General features: G+C 57.9%; 1 protein-coding gene across 3 annotated transcripts; it reads left to right on the top strand.

Moving 5' to 3' along the window:
* Positions 1-1,921: 1,921 nt before the first annotated feature.
* On the top strand, positions 1,922-25,008 carry CCN5 (cellular communication network factor 5). 3 transcript variants are annotated; one of them, XM_089307090.1, is made up of 5 exons: positions 1,922-2,052; positions 10,649-10,735; positions 15,024-15,240; positions 22,066-22,320; positions 24,170-25,008. In XM_089307090.1, the coding sequence occupies exons 1-5, from the start codon at positions 1,990-1,992 to the stop codon at positions 24,388-24,390; spliced, it is 843 nt and encodes a 280-aa protein (XP_089163216.1). In that variant the 5' UTR covers positions 1,922-1,989; the 3' UTR covers positions 24,391-25,008. The 3 variants fall into 3 exon arrangements, with proteins under 3 accessions (XP_089163216.1, XP_051700974.1, XP_051700973.3); XM_051845014.3 differs by lacking the exon at positions 1,922-2,052 and adding an exon at positions 10,189-10,249; XM_051845013.3 differs by lacking the exon at positions 1,922-2,052 and adding an exon at positions 10,259-10,481.
* The last annotated feature ends 1,427 nt before the right edge of the window (positions 25,009-26,435 follow it).

The following is a 26,435-nucleotide window of genomic DNA, read 5'->3' as shown; positions in this document are numbered from 1 at the left end:
TCAGAAGGAGCAGCCAGGACTCGAACCAGTGCCCATATGGGATGCTGGCGCTTCAGGCCAGGGCTTTAACCCACTGTGCCACAGCGCTGGCCCCGGTTCCAGTGTTTTCTGAAACGAACAGTATTCGCCACACGGGAGGGTAGGGAGTCGAGTCTGCTTCACTGTATGACTCGCTGCCAGGAAGTCTGTAGTTATTCACTGAGTGGATCTCACCAAGTCCTCGTGGCCACCGAGGCCGTAGCAACTATTAGCATTATCGCCATTGTACAGAAGAAGAAACTGAAGCACATGGGATCAGACACAATGGGTCAGACAGGCTGCGTGCAGAGCCATGCATCCCCTGTACCGTGGCTCCCCAGGGGACTTTACCCACCATCTCTGTCCACCGGGCCCACCTAACACCATCTACAGAGGAGACGGGCGGGCGGGAGAGGAAGAGGAAGCAAGGGCTGCCCCACCTGGGGTCTCCACACCTGGGCTCTTCCCTCCTGCCCTGGGGCGGAGAGAGAATGCCCCCTCCCAGTCAGGGTCAGGTGACCTCTGGGATTTGCGGTGAGAAGAGATTCCCTCTGGGGAATGTGAGGGCTGATCCTGTGTCCCCAGGCTTAACACCCACCCCCACACCACCACCGAGCCCAGGAAGCACCTCCCCCCCCCCCCCCCCGCAGAGGCCCACTCTCCCAGTGCCCAGGCAGCCAGAGGAGGATGGCTCTAGACAGCTCTCCGATCGTTGGAACTGTGGGGATCTGGGTGGGGCCCCCAGCCCCAGGCAGATAGCTCCTCCAGGTCCTGGAACACCAGGCTCTAAAACCAAAAACACCCGTGGCCAGCGTCTTCCTACCCAGCTGCATGACGTTGAACAGGTGCCCACTCTGTAGAAACCTCAGTTTGCACATCTGTCGGATGGGGCTAGTTACCACGTGGGGCTGGTCCTAGGGTGAGGCGCACCAGTGGCCCAGGGCACAGCATTTAAGGAGGCTTTCCCTCTGGGAGGCTGCACCTGCTCGGGCTTGGGGCAGTGAGCGCCTCCTTGGATTCACACCTGGCTCCTGGCTGCCGCCCTCACCTGAGCCCAGGCTCCCACAGTTGTGAGAAGGAAGTGAGATACGGAAAATGGAATGAAAATGGGCCAGACAATTTGAAATTGGTGCATAATTTTTCCTAACTTGCTTTTCTCACGAACTTTTTGTACGCATGGGTTTCAAGCATCTTTGCAACAAAATAAAGGTATCTTTTTATTCCATCGTCGGGCGCTTTCTGAAGCCCCATCATGGAGCCAGCCAGGGACACAGCAGGAGTCCAAACTCGGGCCTTCTGCCTCCAGAATCCATGGCTCCATGCCTCCCGCGTGATGGGGGCGCTTTCCCAGGGGAGTTCAGAAGCAGCCTGGTCCCGCTCCCAGCCCGCACGGCTGTCCCGGGAGGCCCACTGCCCACTGGCCTTCCGTCCTTTTCCCAGGTGGGCCGTGGGGGCAAACGAGGCCCCAGCTGCAGCCTTCGGTGGCTCCTGCCAAGCTGGCACTTGGGGCCTGGGGGTGGGGCAGGGGTCCCAGCCCAGCAGCTGGGCCGACCTCAGGGCCCTAGTTTCCGTAAACACCGCAGCGAGCCAAGCCCACGTGGTCGGGCCGTGGGCCGCTGGCCGAGAGGGGCCGAGGTTTGGCTGACCCTGAGCGGTTTGCTCCAACACGGCCACTTCCACCCCCTCGGCCTGGCTGGGCTTCCAGTAACGCAATGTTTTTTCTGGGGCTCCTAGGGTGGGATGCTGGGCACGGGCCCCTCCTCCCCCTAGGGTGAGTTGGAGTTGGCTCCAGCTTGAACGGGCTGAGCCGGAAGCAGAGGGTGTGGCTGGAGCCTGCCCTGCTGGTCCCTTGTGGGGGCCTGGGGGTAGGGAAACAGCTTCTGCAGACAGAGCCAGGCCCTCAGAGACCGAAGGGAAGCTCTTAGCTACTGTCGCCACCCCTTCCTGCAGAGCGCCGAGGGGCACAGGTGGATGCCACAGGAATATGCCACCTGCCACCATCCCGGAAGCACCCTGGGACAGAGGCCCAGAGAGGTGAGGTGACTGGCCTAAGGTCACACAGCAAGTAAACGACAGGTCCAGCTCTGGGACCGAGTCCCCCCTTTGTCTCTGAAGCAACTCCACGTTGCTGAGCGAATGCGCCACCCAGCCGAGGGAGCTGTCGGGGCTGGACACGCAGCCTCACGGAAGGGAGAGGAGCGGGCTGAGGGCCTGAGCTTTGTCCTCCACCCTGCGGGACCGCTGGAGCCGGGAGAGGAGGAGAGGAGCAAAGGAACTGCCGTGTGACTTGGGCTCGGTCCCTTCCGCCTCCGGGCCTCTGCCCCTCTCTGGAGACCCTGGGACAGGGAGGGCTGGCCGCTGGGGACGTGGGGACTGCTCCAGCCGAGGGCCCCACCGTCTGCGTCGTCTTGGGCTTCTTTCCAGTGTCGGGGTGTGGTCTGGGGCTTGCTTGTGTTGACAGGGGTCTGTGAGGCTGTGATGAACAGGGCACAGGCGCCCCCGACTTGGGGACTGGCTGGTGACTCACCCCCTTCTCAGAACATCCTGTTGTCCCATGACTGGGAGCCCCCGGGGTGGCTCCAAACCAAGTCCCCCTGACCACCACCACCACCCCCATCCTTAACACACACGGGGAATGGCAACAATTAACTCTGTCCTTGGGCCAAGCCACATGTTCACGTGGGCACTGGTTTTGCTGACCACATGTGACCTCAGAGCTGGAAGAGTCCCAGCAGGCAGAGAGGGCGTCCTGTCCCATCGCAGCTGTGCACCGAGGCCCAGAGAGGCTAGGACAGTTGCCTGAAGTCACACAGCGCAGAGAGCAAGGAGCTGGGGCCTGACGCCCAACTCAGCACTTTGCTAGCTCTCCAGGCAGTCCTGGGACCAGCCCGAGGCCCAGGGTCCTCGGGGCCTCCTCTGGGGCCTCTGCCGCTTCAGCCCACCCTTCATCCACGGGGCTCCTGACAGCTCCTGCCCCTGTGCCACTGCCCGGTCTGTCCTCTCCTGCCCTGTGTTTCGGCTGCCTCCCTGCCTGGGCAGTGCCTACTCCTGTTTCCAGACTCAGCCCAGGTGCTACCTCCTCCACGAAGCTTTCTGAAGCCACCTCCCTTCTCAGCCAGGCTGTGCAGGGGGCCCCTCCTCTTTGGTCCCAGGACCTGGCACTTCTCATTGTGCTACAGTCATCTCTTCCTTTGCCTCCATCTCCCCCTGCTGTCTGTGAGCTCATGGTGGACAGGACCTGTTTTGCTATTCTTTATTTGGCAGTAGGACGTGACCCCTACATTCAGGGTTGTTGAATAAATGCATGAATGGACGGATAAGCGGATCCTGGAAGAACAGATAAATGGGTTGATGGATGGACAGGTGAATGGGTGGGTGGATAAAAGACAAAGGGGGATGGACGTGAGGTGCAGTGGTTAAGATGCTGCTTGGGGGGCGGTGCCATGGCATAGCGGGTAAAGCCGCAGGCTGCAGTGCCAGCATTCCATATGGGCACCTGTTCAAATCCCGGCTGCTCCATTTCTGATCCAGCTCTCTGCTGTGGCCTGGGAAAGCAGTGGAGGATGGCCCAAGTCCTTGGGCCCCTGCACCCGCGTGGGAGACCAGGAGAAGCTCCTGGCTCCTGGCTTCGGAATGGTGCAGCTCGGCCATTTCAGTCATCTAGGGACTGAACCAGCAGATGGAAGTCTCTCCCTCTCCCTCTCCCTCTCTCCCTCTCTCCCTCTCTCCCTCTCTCCCTCTCTCCCCCTCTCCCCCTCTCCCCCTCTCCCCCTCTCTCTCCCTGCCTCTGCCTCTCTGTAACTCTGCCTTTCAAATAAATAAAATTTTTTTTTAAATAAGATGCCGCTTGGGACTCCCAAACTCCATATCAGGGCACCTGGTTCATGCTCCAGCTCCTCTGCTTCTGACCCAGCGTCCTGCCAGTGCACACCATGGAAAGCGGCAGGCCGTGGCTCAAGTTCTTGGGTCCCTGCCCCACATGTGGGAGACTTGGATAGGGTTCTGGGCTCCTGGCTTTGGCCTGGCCCAGCCCTGGCTGTTGCGGGCATTTGGGGCATGAACCACTAGATGGAAGATGTGTGTGTGTGTGTGTGTGTGTGTGTGTCTATGCCTTAATATAAAATAAAAATAAACAATAGATGAAAGAATGGACAAACAAGGATGCCTGGATGGAAGGGCAGATGGATTAGACAGACACCTACAGGGATGCAGACGGTGAGAGAGAAGTCCCTGGAGACCGGGCATCCTGGCTGAGGGAAGATGGAATGAGACTGTTGTCTACCTCCTCCAAGGAATGTCTGGCCAAGAGCATAACCCCTGCTCCTGATGCCTGGTCCCTCCTGACCAACTGTTTCCAACTCAGTGGGGCCCCCTGAGCTTTGGAAATCAGTCCGACATCGGAGAGCCTAGGAGCAGCGCCCCCAACCTCCGACGTCCTGGGAATCTGCATTCCTGAGGCTCTCACGCCAGTCCAGAGCTGCTTCTTTCAGGAGCTCTCAAATATCTGGAGTTGGGGCTGGCGCTGTGGCGTAAGGGGTAACACCACCACCAGCAGCGCCAGCATCCCATATGGGTGCCAGTTCACGTCCCAGCTGCTCCACTTCCAATCCAGCTCCCTGCTAATGAGCCTGGGGAAAGCAGCAGAAGATGGCCCAAGTGCCTGGGCCTCTGCCACCCACATGGGAGACCCAGATGAAGCTCCTGGCTCCCGGCTTCCGCCTGGCTCTGTGCTGGCTGTTGCAGCCATGTGAGGAGTGAACCAGCAGATGGAAGAACGATCTCACTCTGTCTCTCCCTCTCTCTCTGTAACTCTGACTTTCAAAATAAACAAATAAATTTCTTTAAAAAATAAAATATGGAATTCACCCCTTTCCCATTTTACAGATGAGGAGGTTGAGGCCAAGGAACTTGCTCAAGGATGCGCAGCCACAGAGTTGGGATCACAGCTTGAATCCTCCAATTCACTTATTCATGTGTCAACAAATCTGCAGCCAACACCTATCATGCCGGGGTCAGTGCCCTCTCCCTGGCCTGCCCAGCCCTCATGCCACTTCCGGAGCCCTTCCCATGTGCTGCTGTGACCTCCCCAGCTCTCTAGTGGGCTTATCCTGGGCCTCACTGGCTCCTCGGAACAACCCCCTCGCCCAGCAATGAGGCCACGTCACAGCCCAAGGGCACCGCGCACCGTGTGCGGGGCAGTCTCATGCATGTATTGTGAGCTGCATATTCTGCCCTGCGCCCTTGGTGGGGACCATGCCAGTCCCCGCACGCTCAAGCTTGCCAGCTCGAACCGGGGGCCAAGTGAATGTTAAGCTGTTGAAGTCCCACAGCAGCCCCAGGGGGAGCCATCACATGGCACCTGGGATCTTGAGAGCAAGAGCAGATCTTGAATTCCTGCCCAAACCAGGGCAGAGAGGCCAGAGAAAAGCCCCTGGGGGCTGGACACTGGCAGGCCAGTGGAAAAGAAGGCAATTTCTCATTTGCCCCTCCCATCATGGCAGAGGCAGGGGACGGGGTGGGGCCGTTTGAAGGTGCCAGTCAGATGGAGCCTGGAGTTTGCGGACAGCAGCCCAAACCCACGCAAGCCATGGCCATTTTCCCGGTGCCTTCCACGGGCCTTCCCTGACACAGGTGACATCGCTGAAGACAGGCAACAAATCGGTGTCCTAAGGGCCAAGATAAGGCTGGGTGCGTGGGGCAGAAAAGTTTCTGGGCACACGTCAGAGCATTAGGGGACGGGAGAAGAACGTGGAAGATGAACAGAGCCAAGGGCCGCTTCCAGGAGGCAGCTGACTGAGTAGACCCCTGGGAAGATGGACCGTGGGAAGAGGTGAAAGCGAATGAGTGACATGAAACAGAGCAGAAAGGGGGGCAGCATGGACTTGGAGAACGAAACAGCGCCCTCGGCTCCCATCTGTAAACACCTGGGGGATGCGTAAATCCCCAGACAGGTGCAAAATGCCACAAGTTGAGCCCAAAAGGAGACGGAGATTTGAACAGGTAACTGAAGATCACAGCACTTGGTGCTCTTTTCGGCAAATTCCAATGAACTTCATGGAGCAGTTCATTCCGATCTTACACGAGTTGCTTTAAAAATAAAAACAGCCCAACCAAGCCTATCCTGTCAGTGTTCCCTTTATCACAACGGCCAGGAGAAAGCAAACAAGCCGGGACGTCCACAGGCTTTGAGCGAGGTTAGGACAGCGACACGACATCACCGGCAGAAAGGGCTTATCCCAGGGAAACAGCGACACCACGACGTTCCCCCGCGCCGTCCACTGAAGCCCTGGATCAAGAGATCCAGCGAGACAATGGAAAGCTTCTGATCAGAGCCTTATGTGTGTGCGACTTCCACACCTTCTCAGGAAACGACAGCCGGGAGAAGTTCCTTAATCTGATGGGATGTGGGCACCAAAGACCTTGAGAAGATACCCTTAGTGGAGAAACCGCGTATGCACACCTTTGAAGGTCAGGAACGCGACAAAACGCTGGTGATTACTGCTCCGTTCAACCCGCAGTGCCGCGGCTGCGCATTTGGCATAGTGGTTACAGTGCCAGTTCAGACACCCACATCCCACATACAAGTGTCTGGATTCAATTCCACGCTCTGGCTCCCAACTCCAGCTCCTGCTAATGCAGACCCTGGGGGGCAGCAGGTGATGGCTCAGTGGCTGGGACCCTGCCAGCCACGTGGGAGACCTGGATGGAGCCCCTGGCACAGGGCTTTGACCCCTAGCTGGCTGTGGTGGGCATCTGAGGAGTGAACCAGTGGATAGGCACTCTCTCTCTCCCTCTGGATCTCAAATGCACATCTATACTGTATAATAGCATGTGACAATCAACTGAAAAATGCACCTATTTCCTTATTTGAAAAGTGGAGAGAGAGAGAGAGAGAGAGAGAGAGAGAGAGAGAGAGAGAGAGAAAGAAAGAAAGAAAGAAAGAAAGAAAGAAAGAAAGAAAGAAAGAAAGAAAGAAAGAAAGAAAGAAAGAAAGAATCTTCCATGTACTGGTTCACTTCCCAAATGACTCCAAGAGCCAGGGCTGGCTGAGCCAGACTGAAGCCAGGAGCCAGGAACTCCATCCTGGTCTCCCACATGGGTGGCAGGGCCCACGCACATTAGCAGGGAGCTGGATGGGAAGAACAATGGAGACAAGAGCCCAGACGCCCCCACATGGGACGCGGGGTCCTAAGAGGGCTTATCCCGCTGTGCACACATCTGCCGCGCACCAGCACTGTGCGAGCTTGGGTTTCCTTTTGGCCAAGCGAAGGGCAGCTGTGCCGGGTGTACTTGGGGCTGAGGCTAAAGCCTCAAGGGTTCCCTGGACACTTGGGTCTCCGCAGTGCCAAGGGACGCAGCCGCAAGTGAGCAGCCAGGGAGCTGCGTCCCTGCCGCAGCCGCCAGCGCCCGGCCTCCGCTGCCCACACCCTCCCATCCTTGGTGACCGAGAGAAATGCACACTCAGGGCCCCAGGAACTTGAGCCACCAGCAGCCTCCTCCAACCCTGCCGCTCAGCCGAGGGCTTCCCTTCCATCGCAGGGATCAGTGCGTGTCTCTCAGCCTCATCCGCGCCTCCCAGCCTCTCCTGTCTGCCTCCAGCCTCAGAGAAAGGAGCGGCTGAACACCGTTCCCCAGCAGAGGTGAGAACAGCGGTACCTGGGGGGTGGCCAGCGTAGTTTGAGGAGGGGCGTGAGAAGCCTCCTGTAGCGGTCTGCACGCATGGTCCTGCACGGCAGTCCAGGAAGGACCCTCAGGCTGCACACCTAACGCTAGTGCACGGCCAGCACTTTTCTGGATGTGTGGTACCCCTCAATTTAAAATAATACGGTCACACAGAGCGCCAGGGCAGCAGCAACAACAAACAACAGACAGGACACTTAGGTTTCGGAGTCTCAGGGACCCGCATGGGACACCACCTCCTATCTGTGTGAGACTTTCAGCAAGTTACCTTACCCCTCTGAACCTCACTTTTCAAAAAAATTGAGGTGTGTATTGTGGCAATTTGGGGGGCCAGTGCTGTGGTGTAGCAGGTAAAGCCTCCGCCTGCAGTGCCAGCATCCCAAATGGGCGCCAGTTCGAGACTTGGCTGCTCCACTTCCAATCCAGCTCTCTGCTATGGCCTGGGAAAGCAGCAGAAGATGGCCCAAGTCCTTGGGCCCCTGCACCCACGTGGGAGACCCAGAAGAAGCTCCTGGCTCCTGGCTTCAGATTGGCGCAGCTCCAGCCATTGTGGCCAACTGGGGAGTGAACCATCAGATAGAGGACCTCTCTCTCTCTCTGCCTCTCCTTTCTCTGTGTAACTCTTTCAAATAAATAAATCTTTTTTAAAAATTGCCAATTTGGATGGAGCTCATGGTTTGGGAGGTCAGGCTGCCCCGGACACCTGCGTCTCCTATCAGAGTAGCTCGTTCAAGTCGTGGCTACTTCCCATTTCCCATCCAGCTTCCTGCTAATGTGCACTGGAGGCAATGGATGATGGCCAAAGTACTTGAGTTCCTGGCTCTTGACTTGGGCCTGGCCTACCCTTGGCTGTTGTGGGCATTTGGGGAGTGAACCAGCAGGTGCAAGATCTCTTTCTCCCTCCCCTCTCTCTTGTCACTCCAGATTTCCAATAAATAATTTTTTTATAATGCCAATTGTCATAATTAGTACTTAGCATAAGTTCTGGCTCTATTTGGGTGCTCAGTGCAGGACCATTTCCTCCCTACCTCCCTTCCTTTCTTTCTTTCAAGATTTTTTTATTTATCTATTTGGGAGGTAGAGTTACGACAGAAAGAGGGAAAGACAGAGAGAAATGTCTTCCATCCTCTGGTTTACTCCCCAAATGGCCGCAACAGCCAGAGCTGGGCCAATCCTCAGCCAGGAAACAGGAGCTTCTTCCAGGTCTTCCACACACGTGCAGGGGCCCAAGCACTTGGGCCATCTTCCACGGCTTTCCCAGGCCATAGCAGGGAGCTAGATCCAAAGAGGAGCAGCTGGGATTCAACCGGTGCCCATATGGGTTGCCGGTGCAGCAGGGGAGGCTTAACATACTATGCCACAGTGCCAGCTCCCTTGATCACTTTCATTGTTGGGAAAACCAGTAGTCTGGCAAGGACCAGGAATGGGGCGTGGTCTTCCTTGGGTGCAGACTAGAAAGGAAGCGTGGAGTGAAATGTATGTGTTTCATTTCATGCTTATGGTTGAAAGTCATTTTGTTGTATGAAGGAGGGGGTTATTGAAAAACCACCCAATTTGGGGGTGGAACACAGGAGGCACGCCTCTGCCTAACGCATCACCACGAAAAACAGCCACAGACCCTCCGGGGCTGCGGGCCTCGCCTGGCTCCTCCTGCCTTGGAGATCAAGTCCCGCACCCACCTTGAGCTGCCTTCCTCTCCCTCAGCACTGCAGCCACAAGGGAACCTCCTCCAGGCTGGGAAATCCCAGCCTGGCCCCTATGTCAAGTCCCTCTTCTTCCTTTCTGGAACTTTCTGCCGTCCAGTTCCGTCACTGTCACTGTTCTGGGTGCTGGTGAGGTGATGGACGGCCAGAGCCTCCCCAACCTGGTTTATCACTTGGCCAGATTCCACAGGCAAAGCCCACATCTTTCTGTGCCCAGACCCGCAGGGGCTGTGACACTGGAGGAGTCCCCACAGTCTGGGTGCTATGGGTTTGTGAGGGTCTTGCCTCCAAACACTGCACCATTCCCCGTGACTCCCAGAACAGGCAGGACTCTCCCTCTGTGCCCACATCCGGGCATTTCTTGGTTCTCTGCAACGGTGCCTCCTCCAAGGGCTTCCCCTCACTGATTGGTTTGAACAACTGTCCTAGGTATTCCCAGGAAGTCCACCAGTTTTCTCCATGTGGTCTCCCCTTCTGGGTCCAATCCCAAGGTCAAGGTTGTATCTCTAGCCCCTGCAGAGAAGGCATCAGTGTTGGCTGAATTAAAGACATCAAACTCGGTTTGGCCAAGTCATGCAGCAGCGCCCAGTGAGCGCTGGCACACAGTAGGTCCACAGCTCACTGGGGCTCGTCCACCATGGGACACCTTCCAGAGCCCAGGGAGCTGGCCACACCAAGAGCACACAGGCAGCCCAGGGACGTTCTGCTCTGGGTCACACCCACCTCTGGGCAGCTGCCAATCTCCCCGCCAGAAACCACAGACCCAGCTGAGGCTGCCCGGAGTCCAGGCCCGGGGCTCGGGAGGCCTTGGGTCAGCTCGCACAGGGGGTGTTTGCTGGGTGCTTCCGGTATGTGCAGCCATGCCGGGGGTGGGCGGGGGTCTGAGGCCAGGCTGCAGCGGCCATGGTAGCAGCCTGTGCTAAGGCCCTCTTGGGCTGGGAGGAGCTACAGAAGCTCCTGACAGCCTGTCACAGGCCCCTGGGGCTGGCACTGGCTCGGGCTTCATACACACAGGCACGAGCACACACACACACACACACACACAGGCACCCCTTGGGGGCTACACAGTCCCACGTTCAGGTAAGTGAGCCCATCCCTGGGACCATGAGAAAGGGGAGAGGAGCAAATGCCAGCATGAGCATGAGTGTGTGTTGGGGGGGGGAGGGAGAGAGGGAGAGAGAGAATGTGTGCCTGGGAGTGACCTCACAGCCGCCAGAACATAAACACACGCAGGCCCTGCTTCCCAGGCTCACAGCTGGCTGCGGGGACTCACTGACATGAGACGCACATCACAGACGCACCTGCTGGCCTTCTTCCTCTGCCTCCTCCCGCAGGTAAGGGGCCCTGGGCTCGGAGACATGCAGCTGACTTATTCAGTGTGGTGGGAAGGGGGGTGGGAAGCCCCAGCCCAGGACCCCCCGGCAGAGCTCCCGCAAGGCCCCGTGTTGGGCACAGTCCAGCCCCTGAGCCCGAGCCAGGCTTCCCTCCCTGGCACCTGGACAGCTGCCTCCAGCCAGCTCAGCTGTGTGACCCCTGGGCAGCCCCTCTTCCTCTCTGAGCCTTAGCGTCTTCCTCAGCTGAATGCGTGGATGCCCACGAAGGCTTTGTAAAGATGGGGAAAAGTCATCGAGAGTGAGTTCTCTAGCCCGGCCCTGGAACGTGACAGATTTCAACAGAGGGTTTAACGACCGTGCCTCCCCCGCCCAGCCCCCTGCTCAGCACGGCGGGCAGCCTCACTAGGACTCAGCCGTGACTCGCCTGCCTGCTCCGAGCCAGCACTGGGCTGGATGCGGGCGTCTCATTGAGTGGGAAGGGCATGAGAGCTGTGGGATTCTAGTGACTCGCAGAGCCTGGCTGGGAGGGACAGGAGCAAAGGGTTAATCCTCGGGTTTGGCCGGGACAGTTATCCAAGGGCTGCGGAATGTCCCCCGGCACACAACAGCCCCGTAAGGCATCATTCGTCCCAGTTCTCGGCCATGCAAGGCTCAGAGACGGTGAGCACCTTGCCTAAAGCCATACAGCAAAGCCACACCACAGTGATAGTGGAGGGGCAGGGTGGAGCACAGGGTAGTCGCGGGTGTGTGCTGGGGCGCTCCAGTCCGTGCCTCTCCCATCCCCACAGCCCGAGCCACAGCTGCTTGGTTGCACCTTCCCTCGGCAAACGCTGCATTCCCAGCCCCGTGGGACCAGCCCCCTACAAGCCGTGAACTCACAACAGGATCCCCTCACTCCCACGACCTGGGCATCCATGCAAGGGAAACCTGAGCACTCTGCTGCCTGCCAGTTCTGAGGCTTGTTCTCAGGGGCACGGGGCGGACGTGGTGCCAGGGTGGTGGCATGGGGAGCTGGGGCTCTGTGAGGGGAAGGGATGGACCCAGAGTGATGAGTGACCCACGGCAAGCCATCCTAGACACACAGCAGTGAGCCCAGTGGGACAGCTCCTCCCTGCCCCGGGAGCCAGGCAGCAGCCTGCAAAGGCTCCCAGGGACGTGGTCATCATGGACATGCAAAGCCCCCACGCTCCTCCGGGAATTCCAAGTCTTCCCAGAAGGCTGTGGGCTGCTGGACTCAGGACTGAGGACAGAGAGACCTGAGCACACGGCCAGTGGTGAGCTCGTTTAATCTCCATCATTACCCAGAGATAGGTGGTCTCCACTGCACCGGACAGGGGAGCAAGTGAGCTCCAGGTTCGCGTGCCGGGCACCTAAGCCACGTGGTCCAGGTCACAGGGCAGTCAGCGGTAGAACTCGGATCTCTCGTCCCTGCCACAGAGCCCTGCCTCCAGTGACCTAACAAGGCTCCAGGTAGACAGAGCACAAAATGACAAGCACAGGGCGCCTGGGAAAGATGTGGAGACAGAGGCCAGAGAGGACACATCCTTGCTTGGCTGTGCCAAGACACCCTCCCCGATGGCTTGCTACCATTCTCAAGCAAATAGGTAAACTGAGGCAGTGGCTAAGCTCGCACCAGAGCTCCCTAGAGGATGGGGGGCATAGTAATTAAGGATGTGGGTCTTGACTCATGTGAACTTGGATTCTGCTCCTGGTCCCACCTCTTCCTGGCTGTCTACTATACTTCTGTGGGCCTCAGCTCCTCATCTGTAAAGTGGACACAATGCTGGAGCCCCACGCTGGAGGGCACAAGGAGATAGCACACGAAAGGGCTGGCACACGGTGTGCATGGGGTGCGACCTGTGGTGCCTGTCAGCTGTCATGGTTGATGTCATCCCCAGCTCCTGCTGGGCACCAGGACCTGCCGTGCCAGAGCAAGCCGAGCCGGCCCCATAGAGGGAGCCCTGGGGAGAAACCAGGTGCACAGAAGGCCCGTGTCCAGGTGGGAGGGGCTGAGCAGTGGTTCTGGTCGGAGGCCCCCACTGCCCACGCACCAAGGGAGCTGGGCCTGTGGTTTGGAAGGGACCCCACGTCCAGCCATTTCTCCTCGGATCAGCTCGTATGAGTCACCTTGGGGCTTGGTTAGGTGCAGGTTCAGGGCCGATGCTGTGTCTTCAGCAAGTTCCGGGGGTGCTGTGCTGCCTGTCCTGGCTTCCTGGGGAGGGGCGAGGCTCCGCCCCTCCTCTAGAACCTGGAGTTCCAGCAGGGCTGGCTCAGGTAGGGCCCTGGGCCCTAAGCCTGTGCCACCCACCAGCCAGTTTGGGGCGGCCCCTGCTGGTCAGGGTGAGAGCTGCAGGCAACTGAAAGATTTGCAAAGCTGGGGGGCACTCGGGATGGGAGAGGGTGGGGACCAGGGCAAAAGGGTCGTTGCCCACTTTGGGTCACACAGGAGATGGGAAATCATTGGTTTCATTTTCCTAAACGCATTGTCTTCCCTCCTCTAGACAAAACCTGTACCATGCCACCATCCCACCCCCCACGGGCCCAGGGTCCTACAGAAGGGAGATGGGTCCCCAGAGAAGGGGCCGCTGGGAATATCTTGAGTGATGCTACTGCTCGTCCTTACCTTCAAACAGACACGCAGCGGGCCATGGCCCCTGTTTTGTGGCTTGTTTCTTTGTCATGGGCTGGGGGGCGGGGGCCTCCCTGACTTGGGCTTTGCCCATTGCAGGAAGAGTGCCCTCCCACTTGGCATCTTGGGTCCCCGCTGGGGAGGCCAGACTTGGGGCTCTGCAGACCCTGACTCTCAGCAAGCCCCGCCCCCTCTCTGCAGCTCAGTCCCCCCAGGGACACAGCAGGGGGCGGGAGGTAACCAGGCAGAGGCCTTGAAAATCCAGCTGTGCTCCCACAGTCCCTGGGCAGCTGGCTAAGAATAGATTCCAGTGGTTATGCACCTGCATCCCATCCTGGAGAGCCAGGGTTCCAGTCCTGGCTCCCGCTCCTGACTCCAGCTTCCTGCTAATGCAGGCCCCAGGAGGCAGCAGATTATACTTCGAGTGGCGGGGTCCCTGCCACCCATGTGGGAGACCTGGGGACCTGCACTGAGTTCTGGGCTCCTGGCTTTGGTCTGTTCCAGCCCTAGCTGTTGCAGGCATTTGGGGAGTCAACCAGCTCATGAAAGGTTCTCATTCTCTCTCTCTCCCTCTCTCTCTCTCTCTCTCTAAGATTTATTTATTTTACTTGAGAGTCAGAGTTTCACAGAGAGAGGAGAGGCAGAGAGAGGAAGAGAGAGGCCCTCCATCCAATGGTTCACTCCCCAGTTGGCCGCAACGGCCTGAACTCCACCAATCAGAAGCCAGGAGCTTCCTCCAGGTCTCCCAAGCAGGTGCAGGGGCCCAAGGACTTGGCCATCTTCTACTGCTTTCCCAGACCATAGCAGAAAGCTGGATTGGAAGTAGAGAAGCCAGGACTAGAACCAGTGCCCATATAGGATGCCAGCACTTCAGGCCAGGACGTTAACCCACTGTACCACAGCGCCGGGCCCAGATTCTCATTCTCTCTTTCTCTTTCTCTCTCTCTCCCTCCCTCCCTCCTTCAAATAAATAAGTCAATAAAATCTAAAAGGCACAGAGTCCAGGGTCCCACCTCCAGGACATCTGATTTGGTGAGGCCCCAGGGGGTTGCATTTTACCGAGTTTCCTGGCTGACATGACGCCCACCAGGGCTGGAAACACGTGTGCTTTTTTCTAAAGACCAAAACCACCCCTGGCATGTTGGACAAGGTCACGTCTCCCGGGGAACATCCACAGGCTGGAAATTCGTGCCTTGCTCTCGGCCATTTTTATTTGGGGTTTGTTGCTTTTGCCCTTCTGTGAGCTCCAAGGGGGCCAGGGCTGAGCCCTGTGCAATTATCAACCCCGATGACCATCAGTGCTCAACACACCCAATGCCTGCTGCGCGCCAAGCCACGGGCAAAGGGTTTGAGGTGCATCATTTCATGTCCCCCTCAAAAAAGGCCTCTGGGTTAGCTACCAGTATTGTCCCATTTTACAGAGGAGAAAGCTGAGGCTCACCACAACTCTGGCCCAGAGCCCTGACTCGTGACCACAATGCCACACTGCCTCTTGGGGAGTGCCGTGCAGCTGCTGCGGTTTAAGGCCAGGCCTGCGCGACTCTGAGGCCAAGATCTGGACCCGACACTGCCCAGGCTGGCAGAGGGGCGATGCGCTGTGAGGGTCTCTCACTGTCCACCTTGAAAGCCCACAGCTGAGTGAGGTCTCCGTCTCTGCAGGTGTCTACCCAGCTGTGCCCGACACCGTGCGCCTGCCCCTGGCCGCCTCCCAGATGCCCGCCGGGGGTGCCGCTGGTGCCCGATGGCTGTGGCTGCTGCCGGGTATGTGCACGGCGGCTGGGGGAGCCCTGTGACCACCTCCACGTCTGCGACTCCAGCCAGGGCCTGGTTTGCCAGCCCGGGACGGGCCCCGGCGGCCGGGGGGCCACGTGCCTCTGTAAGCAGGTTTGCGGGACCCCCGAGGGTGTGTGCGGGAGGTCGAGGCCACGGGGTCTTGAATCAGGGAGCAGCCCTGCCCTCTCCACCTCCTTTCACCCTCTGCTGCAGTCCACTGCCCCTTCCACCCCAGGCTCACAGCTTCCTAGGCCCATTGCTCGCATGGCCTCCCCCGGCTCCCACCCAAACCCAACCACCAAAGCCAAGCTCGAACACCTCCCCTGAGAAGCCCTCCCAGATTCTTCAAACCAGACGGCATCATCTCCACCTGGGGCCCTCACAACACTTTGGGGGAAAAAATAGTACAGCCCCGTAGTTAGGGCAAAGCATCAGGCACTGTGACCAGTGCTTCCCGCAGCAGCCACGTGGTTCTCCCAAGCCCCCACAGCACCAGCACTTTCAGAGTCATTTCCCGAGTTGGGGAACTGAGACTCAGGGACACAGGTGTCACATGCCACTCTGTCTTCCTGGAAGGCCCCAGGCTGTCGTCTGAATCCTGGGTTTGCTGTTTCTCCATGACCTTGAACATGAGACCCTTCTCACCACCCTTCTCGGCTTTGGCATCCTCTGATGCCTTGGGCAGGGTCTTGCAGCCTTGTCCAGGGACCCTCGGGGCTGTCCTGTCCATGGTGGACTCCCTGAGCCCCGCCCACTGGAAGCCAGCTGCAGCCCTCCCTGTCACCAAGTTGTGACAGCTCTGCCCTCAGACATGGCTGAAGGTTCCCAGGAGCGACAGCACCCCCAGTGGAGGACCACTGCTTTAACCAAGTTGAAAGAGGCGAAAGGTGGTGTTTCTAAATAATCAGCACATAGAGTAATTCAACTCTTTCATCTCTGTGCCTGTTGCCATAAAAATAATGAGAGACTGGGACCCATGAGACATTGGCAATGACATCTATAAAAAGACCTTTGTTAGAAATCACAGCAACACGGACAGCTATCCAGAGCAAATCCTGGGTAGGCGCCTCCTGTCGGGCGAGGGTGGGAAGACACCGGGGCCGTTCGTGGACTCAGGGTCACTGCTGCCCACAGCACAGGGACACAGCAGCGGGGCTGTGGCTGAGCCCGGCCTCGATTGCAGGAGCGCTGGTGGATTCTATCACCACACACTCGCTCCGCACTTCCTGTGTGCCACTCACCAAGGGCTTCGCCAACATCACCCCGTCACCTCCCCACAACCACAGGAGGCAGGTTCCCGTGCCACCTCCCGGGTGCCAACTGCCAAGGGAGGCAGGGAGAGGTTAAGTGATCTGCCCCACCCCCAGCTCGGTCTGGCTGAGCGGGATCTGAACTCAGGGCCTGGCTGCACGTGGGTGTGTGAGTGACAGAGCAGTGGGGATCGCCTGTGCCTTCTCCAAGGGGCTGGTCTCCTTCCATCCCAAGTCGGACTTCGAACACCTGCAGGCCAAGGACTTACTTGGTCCCAGGTCCCTGCTGCACCTTGCAAGCCCTTGTGAGGCAACACGGCAAGTGGTTAATGATTTGAGCTGAATTTAGGGGCTGGGCACTGGTGAGCCCTGCAGATGGGCTGGGTCAAGACCTGGGACTCCAGAGGGCGCGGACTGCCCCAAGCCTCCTGTACCCCGACTTGGTCCACGCCGGCTCTCTATGGGGCAAATCCACAGTCACAGGATGAGTGAGTTGCAGGACGAGGTCCTGGTCCCCCACGTCCCGAGCCAGTCCACGCTCAGAGCATCGCCAGCCTTCCCTGCAGCTGTTCTCGACACCCTTCTCTCTCACCGACCGCACCCTCTCCACTGCCAAATTCTTCACACTATCTCCAGAATCTTCTACACCCCAGCCCCTCCACGGCTGCCCCCCTGGTCTGAGCACCATCATCATTTGCTTGGGTTTTGTGTGGCCTGGACCTGACTCCCTGCTTCAGCCTCTGCTTCCAGACTGTTCACAACACAGCTGTTAGGGCTCCCGTGTGACACGAGTCAGATCCCGTCTCCCCTCTGCCCCGAAGCCTGCTAAGGCTCCCACATTCTCACAGTGGCCCACAGGACTTGCTCCTGCTTCCTCTCTGAGCTCCTCTACCTGCTTGCCTCTGACCCCACTCTCTGCTCCAGCCACACTGACCTCCTTAAAAACTCCTAGCATGTGCCCACCCCAGGACCTTTGCACTGGCTGTTCCCAGTACCAGTGTTGTTTCCCTCCAGATTTCTGCAGGGCCGGGTCCCTCCCCTCCATTCCAACTTTGCTCAGTGAGGCCCTCCTGGTCACTAGGTATAATAACAAGCCCCTCCCCCCAGCTGAGCTCACCGCCTGGCATAACAAATTCCACTGTTTATGGTGGTTAGTCCAGCAGAGTGGAGGCTTCCATGAGGCAGGGTTTCTGTTTTGTTCAGGCCTACACACCAGTGCCCAGAACAGTGCCCGGCCCCCAGCAGGCACTCGGTAAGTATTCGCTGAAGAGTTGTCGAGGGGCCCACAGCAGCAGGAAGCATTTCTTGAGCACACACTGCGTGCAAGTCCATCACACGCAGCTCAGTTTGTCCACGGCACCCAGTGGGTCCTATTGTTCCCATCTCACAGGTGAGAAAATTCATCCCAGCAGTTAGCTTGCCTGCCTGAGGTCACACCATTTGCAAGTAGCTGAAGGTTTAAAAAAAAATGCCCTGTTGCTCTACCACTGCAAGGGATGCCCAGAGGGGAGGCACAGGAGTCACCAGCTCGCATGACAACCGTGCTCTGGCCTGGGAGAGGCCGTGGGGACCCTGCGAGGCATCATCAGGGGAGGCTGCTCCCAAGGGACTCTGTGCTGGAGGGCCAGGGGAGGTGCCAGGAAGCCTTGAGAAAAGGACCACCCATTCTGAACCATCCCTCTGCTTAGGGACCCGCAGGTCCCAGGGCTGTCACCAGGAGGCGGCCTGGGAGACCTGGGCGTTGCTGGGCCACTGATGGGGGTAGTGGTGCAGCAGCTCCTGTGGCCTCACGGGAAAACAGTAGCCACGTGGTCCAGGCGCAAGGGTCAGGGATCTGGAGCTAAAGGGCTAGGACCTGAAAGAGGCCAGGACAGGGAGCCGCCCCTGGTCCCGTGCCCCCAGGGAGCTGCCCCTGGTCCCGTGCCCCCAGGGAGCCGCCCCTGGTCCCATGCCCCCAGGGAGCTGTCCCTGGTCCTGTGTCCCCAGGGAGCCGCCCCGGGCCTGTAACCACCCCCCCAACCCAGGAAGAACACGTACAGCCTACTCCCGCTCACTGATCATCTGCTCTGTATGGGGTTGAGAGCAAAGCCTGTAAGTCCCCTGCCCACTGGGTCCTCCCGCTCCCCTGCGAGGAACCCCGAAGAGCTGGACGGTGGGGACCTAGGGTGCAGGCCCGAGCATGCGTGTCCCAGAACCCTGCATGGGCTGGCGGGGTGGCAGAGCTGTCTGAGGGTGTTCTCGGGAGACCTGGGACAAACTGCTTCCTACTGAGTGCTTTTCCCAGACCTGTCAGTCACCACCCAGGTCTCCAGGGAGCACCTCCCCCCAACATGCACATACACACACAGAGCACACCACACACACCACACACACACCCCCACACCACACACACAGAGCACACCACACACACACCACACCACTCACACGTACACACCACACTCCCCACACACACACCACACCACACACACATGTACACACCACACTCCCCACACACACCCACACCCCCCACACCACACACATACAACCACACATCACACACACATATACACACCACACTCCCCACACACACCACACACACATACACACCACTCCCCACACACACCCACACCCCCCACACCACACACATACAACCACACATCACACACACACACCACACATATCTCACGTACACTCCCCCACATACACACACACAGAGCACACCACACACACATGTACACACCACACTCCCCACACACACCCCCACCACACACATACAACCACATCACACACATACACACCACACTCCCCACACACACCACACACACAGCACACCACACACATATGCACACCACTCCCCACACACACCCACATCCCCCACACCACACACATACAACCACACATCACACACACACACCACACACATATCTCATATATACTCCCCCACATATACACACACAGCACACCACACACACATATACACACACACTCCCCACACATACCCATACCACACACACAACCACACATCACACACACACACCACACACATATCTCACGTACCACATACACTCCCCCACATACACACACACAGCACACCACACATACCACACACACATATACACACCACACTCCCCACACACACCACACCACAAACATACAACCACACATCACACACACACAACACACACATATCTCACATACTACATACACTCCCCCCCACAGCACACCCCACACACACCCACACCACACACACATAACCACACATCACACACACACACACCACACACATATCTCATGTATACTCCCCCACATACACACACACAGCACACCACACACACATATACACACCACACTCCCCACACATACCCACACCCCCCATACCACACACACACAACCACACATCACACACACACCACACACATATCTCACGTACCACATACACTCCCCCCCCACAGCACACCACACACACATACGTACATCACCCCCATACCACACCTGCACACATAACACATACACACACACCACATACACTCCCCCACATACATACACACCACACACACGTACACACATACATACCACATGCACAGCACACTACACATCCACACTACACCATGCACACATACCACACACACATATACAACCACATACACTCCTCCACATACATACCACACACATGCACACATGCATACCACACATCACACACTACACTCCCCCACATACAACCACACACATGTACACACATACATACTACACACAGCACACTACACATCCACATATCACACACCCACACCATGCACACATACCACACACACGCTATACTCCCCCACATACATAAGCACCACACACGTACACACACATACCCACAATATACTCCCCCAACATACACACCCTACACACCACACACATGTACACACACTACACTCCCCCACATATGCATAACACACATGTATACATACTATACACACACTACACCCCCACACATACACGCACACACACACTATACTCCCCTACATACATATGCAGCACACACATGTACACACACTATACTCCCCCATATGCATACACACCACACACATGTACACACACATACCACACAATATACTCCCCCCACACACTACACACATGTACACATACTACACTCCCCCACATATGCATAACACACATGTATACATACTATACACACACTACACCCCCACACATATATGCACACACACCACACTATACTCCCCCACATACATATGCAGCACACACATGTACACACACTATACTCCCCCCACACATACACACCACACACATGTAAACACACATACTACACACACTACACTCCCCTGAATACGTATGCACCACACATATGTACACACACTTCCCCACATATATACGCACCACCCACATGTAAACACACACTACACTCCCCCACATATGCACCACACACATATATACATACTACACTCCCACACATATACACCACACACGTATGCACACATACTACACACACTATACCACACACACACCATACACATGTACACACACAACACTCCCCCACATACATACACATCACTCACATGTACACACACATCACATATACCACATACACTCCCCCGCATACACACACCACACACATACTCCCCCACATACAAACACACAGCATACCACACACACATATACACATACCAATACATACTCGCATACATGCCATACACATGTACACACACTACACTCCCCCATATACACACACATGTACACATATCACACACTACACTCCCCCCACACATACACACCACACACATGTACACACATGTACACACAATACACTCCCCACATACACACCACACACATTCACACCACACACATACATACATGTACACACACACACGCTCCTTGGCCTGCCCTGCCTGAGCAGCTTGCACGCCCTTCCCCAGGGCGCCTCCCTCGCCCTGTCTTGGAGCCGGGCGCCGGGACATCCGTGCCCCGCTGGCCTCCAGCCTCACTCCTGTCCGGGGGCAGCGTGGCTGGCCCGCGGGAGCGGCACAGTCAACACCTCCGGAACACGAGGAGGCCCAGCTATTGCATCAGTGTCATGCACTGAGCCCCATGCCACGCACGCATTCAGGGGCATCTCCTGGGGGTCTGAGGGCCCCCCCAGGCTCTGGGCTGGCACGAGTGATGGCTAGACGCACACTGTGGCCCCAGCCCCCAAGGAGGTCCTGCCCATCGGGGAAGCGCCAGTCACGCCCGAGGCACGAAGGCTGCAGCTACACGGGTATGCCGAGCTCCGAGCCAGACACCGCTACGCGTTTTCCACGTGAGCCTGGATCTGCTCTCAAACAGCAGAGTAGCGAGGACCTGGCTCTCGGAGGCCTCCTCCACCTGGATTCGTTATCCACGTGATTTCATCCGGTCTGCACCGCCCTGTGAAGTATAGACCACTGCACACATGCCCCATATGCAGATGAGACCAAGGCAAGAGAAAGTGAAACCCTTTGGCTAAAGTTCACAGGGAGCCAAGAGCAGGCCCCGAGCTCAGCCGGGGCCAGTCCTCCCGAAGCTGTGCCAGGATCCAGGACGCCAGCTGTCTCCGTGCTGGGCTGGGCAGCCTGGGAGCGGGGTGGGTGTGGTGCCTCCCGCTGGGCCTGGCTCAGAGGCTGTGCTGGGTCAAGCCAGGCGGGGAGGGGGTCACCAATGGACTCTGGTTTCCCCCTCAGTCGCAGAGGAGGCTGGGAGCTGTGAGGTGAACGGCCGCCTGTACCGGGACGGGGACACCTTCCAACCGCACTGCAGAACCCTCTGTCGCTGTGAGGACGGCGGCTTCACCTGCGTGCCACTGTGCAACGAGGACGTGCGGCTGCCCAGCTGGGACTGCCCCCACCCCATGCGGGTGGAGGTCCCGGGCAAGTGCTGCCCCGAGTGGGTGTGCGACCAGGGAGGGGGGCTGAGGACCCAGCCCCTCCCAGCCCGAGGTGAGTGTGGGACTGGCGGGGACAAGGGTGGGACTGGCTTGGGGGTGGGGGCATGGGCTGCCTGGGGAGGGAGAGAGGTGGGCATCGGGCCAGGAGTTGGGGACGCAGGAGCGGGGAAGCGGCTGTGGCTAAGGACGGAGTTAAGACCCTGGAGTCTCCAAGCCTCAGAAGCTACAAGCAGCAGGCATTTCAATATCGAAAGCCAAAGCCTGAACAACTAGGATGAAAAGCAGGTGGCGGAGTGGGGAGGGGCAGGGAGGGGCAGATACTGAACCAAGTCCTTGCAGTCGCCAGCAGGCGGTCGGCTCCATCCCTGGTCACCCCTGGTCAGAATGCGTAGCGCATCGCCCAGGCTTTGAACCCTGCGAGGCAGACACCTCTGGGATGTGGGCGGGGGGTGGGCAGAGATGCAGAAAAAGCAGCTGCCTCCCAGCACCAGCTCTGCAGCCCTAGACATCTGGCTGTTGTCATACTGCTTTTTAAGATGCATGATTATATGAATGGGGCTTGTTTGAAAAGAAGGGCTCAGCTCCGTGAACGGTGCTGCCGCACGAGGGCAGGAGAGTGTGGTGGGTTGAGAGTACGGAGTCGGCGCCGGCTCTAAACCCGGCTGCAACCCTTCCTCGCTGTGTGAGTCAGGGCAGGCTGCTTCACTTCTGTGACTCAGTTTCTCCAGTGTAAAATGATGAAGTCGTGAGAACTCACAAATCAAGCAGTGCCCAGGGTGCAGAGCTATCTTAGGTGGGGCTGTGACTGTGCCTGGGATGGAACCTGTTACATTTGCCTAATGCAGAAAATGCCCGCGAGGTCCCCTTGGGCATAAAAAGGAGGAGACACTGTATTTCCAATGTGATCACCCCGTATGTGTCCCCAGGTGTGTGCACACGGGTAGACGTGCACACACTGCCAGCTCCTCGGTTCTGCTTCTCACAGATTCAATCCTCTGTAGACTGAAAATATTGAAAGGCACCAGGAGACTTTTTCTTGCCATTGTCCCTAAACAATACAGCGTGTGTGCGATTTAGATAGTTTTACGTTGTCTTTTGGTATCGCAAGGAAGCCAGAGCTGATTGGTTTAAAGTGGATGGGAGGTTGCATGCAGCCACACACAAGCCTCTCCACCTAGAGACGGAGCAGGGTGGATTTGGGAATCTGGGGGGTCGGGGTGGGGTGGGGGGCTGGCTCTGGAGCTGATCCCCGGGGTGCCAAGGGGCAGGGAGGAGGGCTTCCCAGGCAGAGGGATTCTTTTTTGGCAGTGGGGAGGAGGCTGTCCTGTACATCGTGGATTGTCTAGCAGCACTCCCTGGCCTCTATTTCTCCCAACTGCAACAAGAAGAAATGTCGCCACACATGGCCACATGTCCCCCTGGGGGCAAAGCTGCCCCTAAGTGAGAGCCATTGGGTTACCCAGAGAGAAGGGCGGAAAAACATTAGCAAGGGGAAGGTGACGTGGACTTGGGGAAAAGCCAGGCCGTGGGGACTTCGCCGCCTGAGTCCAGGCACGGTTTGGGAATTTTTATCATCCTTAACCACCGGGTCACAGCGCCACTGCACACAGGCGGGCGCCCCCTGCTGGTAAGATGCGCATGTCAGAGGAGCCGTGGGGGGACAGAAGCGAGGCAGCTCGCCGGTACAGACCACCAGCACTCGTGGGTGCTCCCGAGCTCCCGGCACTGCGCCACACACTTCACATCCACTATTCAGTCCCGACAACAGACCCACAGGACATTTACATACGAAACCGAAGCCCAGGGAGCAACTTGACCCAGACGGCGGGCCCGCCGGCAGGTGGTTTGAGTGGCTGGGAAGCACTAACCTCACCGAGCTGACCCCCTTCCTCTTCCCGCAGGACCCCAGTTTTCCGGCCTCGTCGCCCCCCCGGCCCCCAGTGTTCCCTGCCCAGAATGGAGCACGGCCTGGGGCCCCTGCTCCACCACCTGTGGGCTGGGCGTGGCCACCCGGGTGTCCAACCAGAACCGCTTCTGCCGCCTGGAGACCCAGCGCCGCCTGTGCCTGCCTGGGCCCTGCCCACCCGCCTGGGGCCGCAGTCCACGGAGCACTGCCGTCTAGAGCCGGCTGGGAATGGACACGTGGTGCCCACTGTGTCCAGCAGGTGGCTGACAGCAGCAATCCCGCTAGGATCCGCCACGCAGGGCCAGTAGGACAAGGACATTCTCCAGCTGCCTGGTCCTGGTCCCTCTGGACTCGGATGCGGCAGGGGTGCATCCCCAAGGCCCCCTTCCCCTCACTCAGCCCGGGAGACTGGCCAAGGCTCCCCGGGGCTTCTGGTCCGTTCCCAGCCTACAGCCAGCCTTAACGGAACACGCAACTTCCCCTGGGCGGAGGTGGCGCGGCCGTGTTCTTAATGACCAGGCTGCGGGTGGACCAGCGAGCAGGGGCTTGTGGGTCTCCTGCAGCAGCCTGCTTCTCCCCCCGGGGGTTGTGCAAAATCATCCCTGATAGAGAACTACATTTAAACTGCATTGTCCGCCTTAGGCTGTGTGAGAAATCTTCCCCACCAGGGGCAGAATTCGGGGCTGGCTTCTTTCTGAACCCCAGGAGGTAAAACCTTGTGGGAATGAGTGTGACACGAACACCTGCACCTTGGACAGATCAGCCGTCTCCACAGAGGGGAGGCTGCCCCCTGGGGGCCGGGAACAGCCTGAAATAAACCAAGTCAAGTGAGGATTTCTGGTTGCATGTCTCATGCTTTGTTGCCTAAAGAAAAATTTAAAAAAGGAAAAAAAAAAACCGGAAAAATAACCCAACACCTACAACCCTACATCATCCTGCGTGGTCTAGCTGTGTTTGTTGAAAAATAAAAAGCATGTTGCCATGAGGAGCCAGCCAGGAAATTAGGAAACACTCGTGGTGTTTAAACAGGGACTCTGTCTTATTAAATTAATTTTATTGAGGCGTAATTCACACACGTCGGGGGCTCCTGATTGAAGGAGTCTTTGCAAATGGACACACCCTGGAAAGGACTCCTCAGTCAAGGCACAGAGCTTCCCTGACCTCGGAACACGCGCCTCCTATCAAGGCAGCCGCGTCTCTGACTTCTATCACCATAGATGAGCTTTGCTGGTTTCTGAACGCCACATACGTAGAGCCACGTAGAATGAGCGACCACTTTAGGTCAGCGAAATAAAAGAGAAGGAATTTGGCGCTGGTGTTGGCTTAGCTGTTAACATGCCCGTATCTCACATAAGAAGGTCTGGGTTCGAATCCTGCCTCCTTTCCCAGTTCCAGCTTCCTGTTAATGAGCATCGTGGAGGCAGCAGGTGGTGGTTCAAGTACTTGGGTTCCTGCCACCTGTGTGGGAGACCTGGATGGAGTCCTGAGACCCTGGCTTCAGGCTGGCCCAGCCCTGGCGGTTGGGGGCAGTTAGGGAGTGAACCAGTGGATGAGAGAGCTGCTTCTCTTTGGCTTTCAAATAAATAAAAATAAGCAAATACAAATTTTTAAAAGAGGGCATTTAATGGGCGGGGCACTAGTCCCCCAGCTGAGTGGCCGCACAGGCATCTGGGTGACAAGCTGACGGCAGCCCCCTCAGGGAGGGGGAGGGCGCCCCCCCCCCAGCTGCAGCCACAGCAGGGCCACCTGCAGTCAGAGGTGGGAGAGACCCCCCCACACACGCTGTCACTAAGGCGCCTGCTCCTGGCCCCCAGCCCTTGCCTCAGGCACCCCATCTTCCAGGATCCCAGGCAGAGAGCTGGAGCCACCTGGTGGCCAGAAAACCCCTGCACGGCAGCTGGAACCAGCCCTAGCCCAGGGACAGGAAAGGCTGGGGAAGCCATCTGCTCCGAAGCCCGGTGGCTGCTGGACAGCTCTGGGAACTTGGACTTGGCCACTGAGCTCAACGCCATCAGAATCCTGTATTCCAGAGTCCTTGTTGGAATGCTCTCCGTGACTCTGATCGCAAGAGCAGAGAAGGGAAGGGAAGGCAGGCGAGGCGAGGGGAAGGAAGTGTGCAGACGGTCAGGACCAAAACAGAGCCACTCACACCAAGCCCAGACAGCCAGATGCCAGGGGGTTACGACAGAGGGAGGGGAGCTCACGCACAGGTGCCTGGCCACCAGAACAAGCACCGGAGACTCTGTGGACCCTCTATCTGC

The sequence above is a fragment of the Oryctolagus cuniculus genome, chromosome 11, assembly GCF_051225735.1.
Source record: "Oryctolagus cuniculus isolate XC-2025 breed Fujian yellow rabbit chromosome 11, ASM5122573v1, whole genome shotgun sequence".
NCBI classification, from domain to species: domain Eukaryota; kingdom Metazoa; phylum Chordata; class Mammalia; order Lagomorpha; family Leporidae; genus Oryctolagus; species Oryctolagus cuniculus.
Note: the sequence above shows the minus strand (reverse complement) of the source record. Positions and strands in the feature narration are given on the sequence as shown.

Coding starts and splice junctions, on each gene's coding strand:
- CCN5 (XM_051845013.3), top strand. CDS start 10,305: ATGGTAGCAGCCTGTGCTAAGGCCCTCTTGGGCTGGGAGGAGCTACAG. Junction 10,736..15,023: donor TCCTCTGCCTCCTCCCGCAG/GTAAGGGGCCCT, acceptor CCGTCTCTGCAG/GTGTCTACCCAGCTGTGCCC. Junction 15,241..22,065: donor CCGGGGGGCCACGTGCCTCT/GTAAGCAGGTTT, acceptor TTTCCCCCTCAG/TCGCAGAGGAGGCTGGGAGC.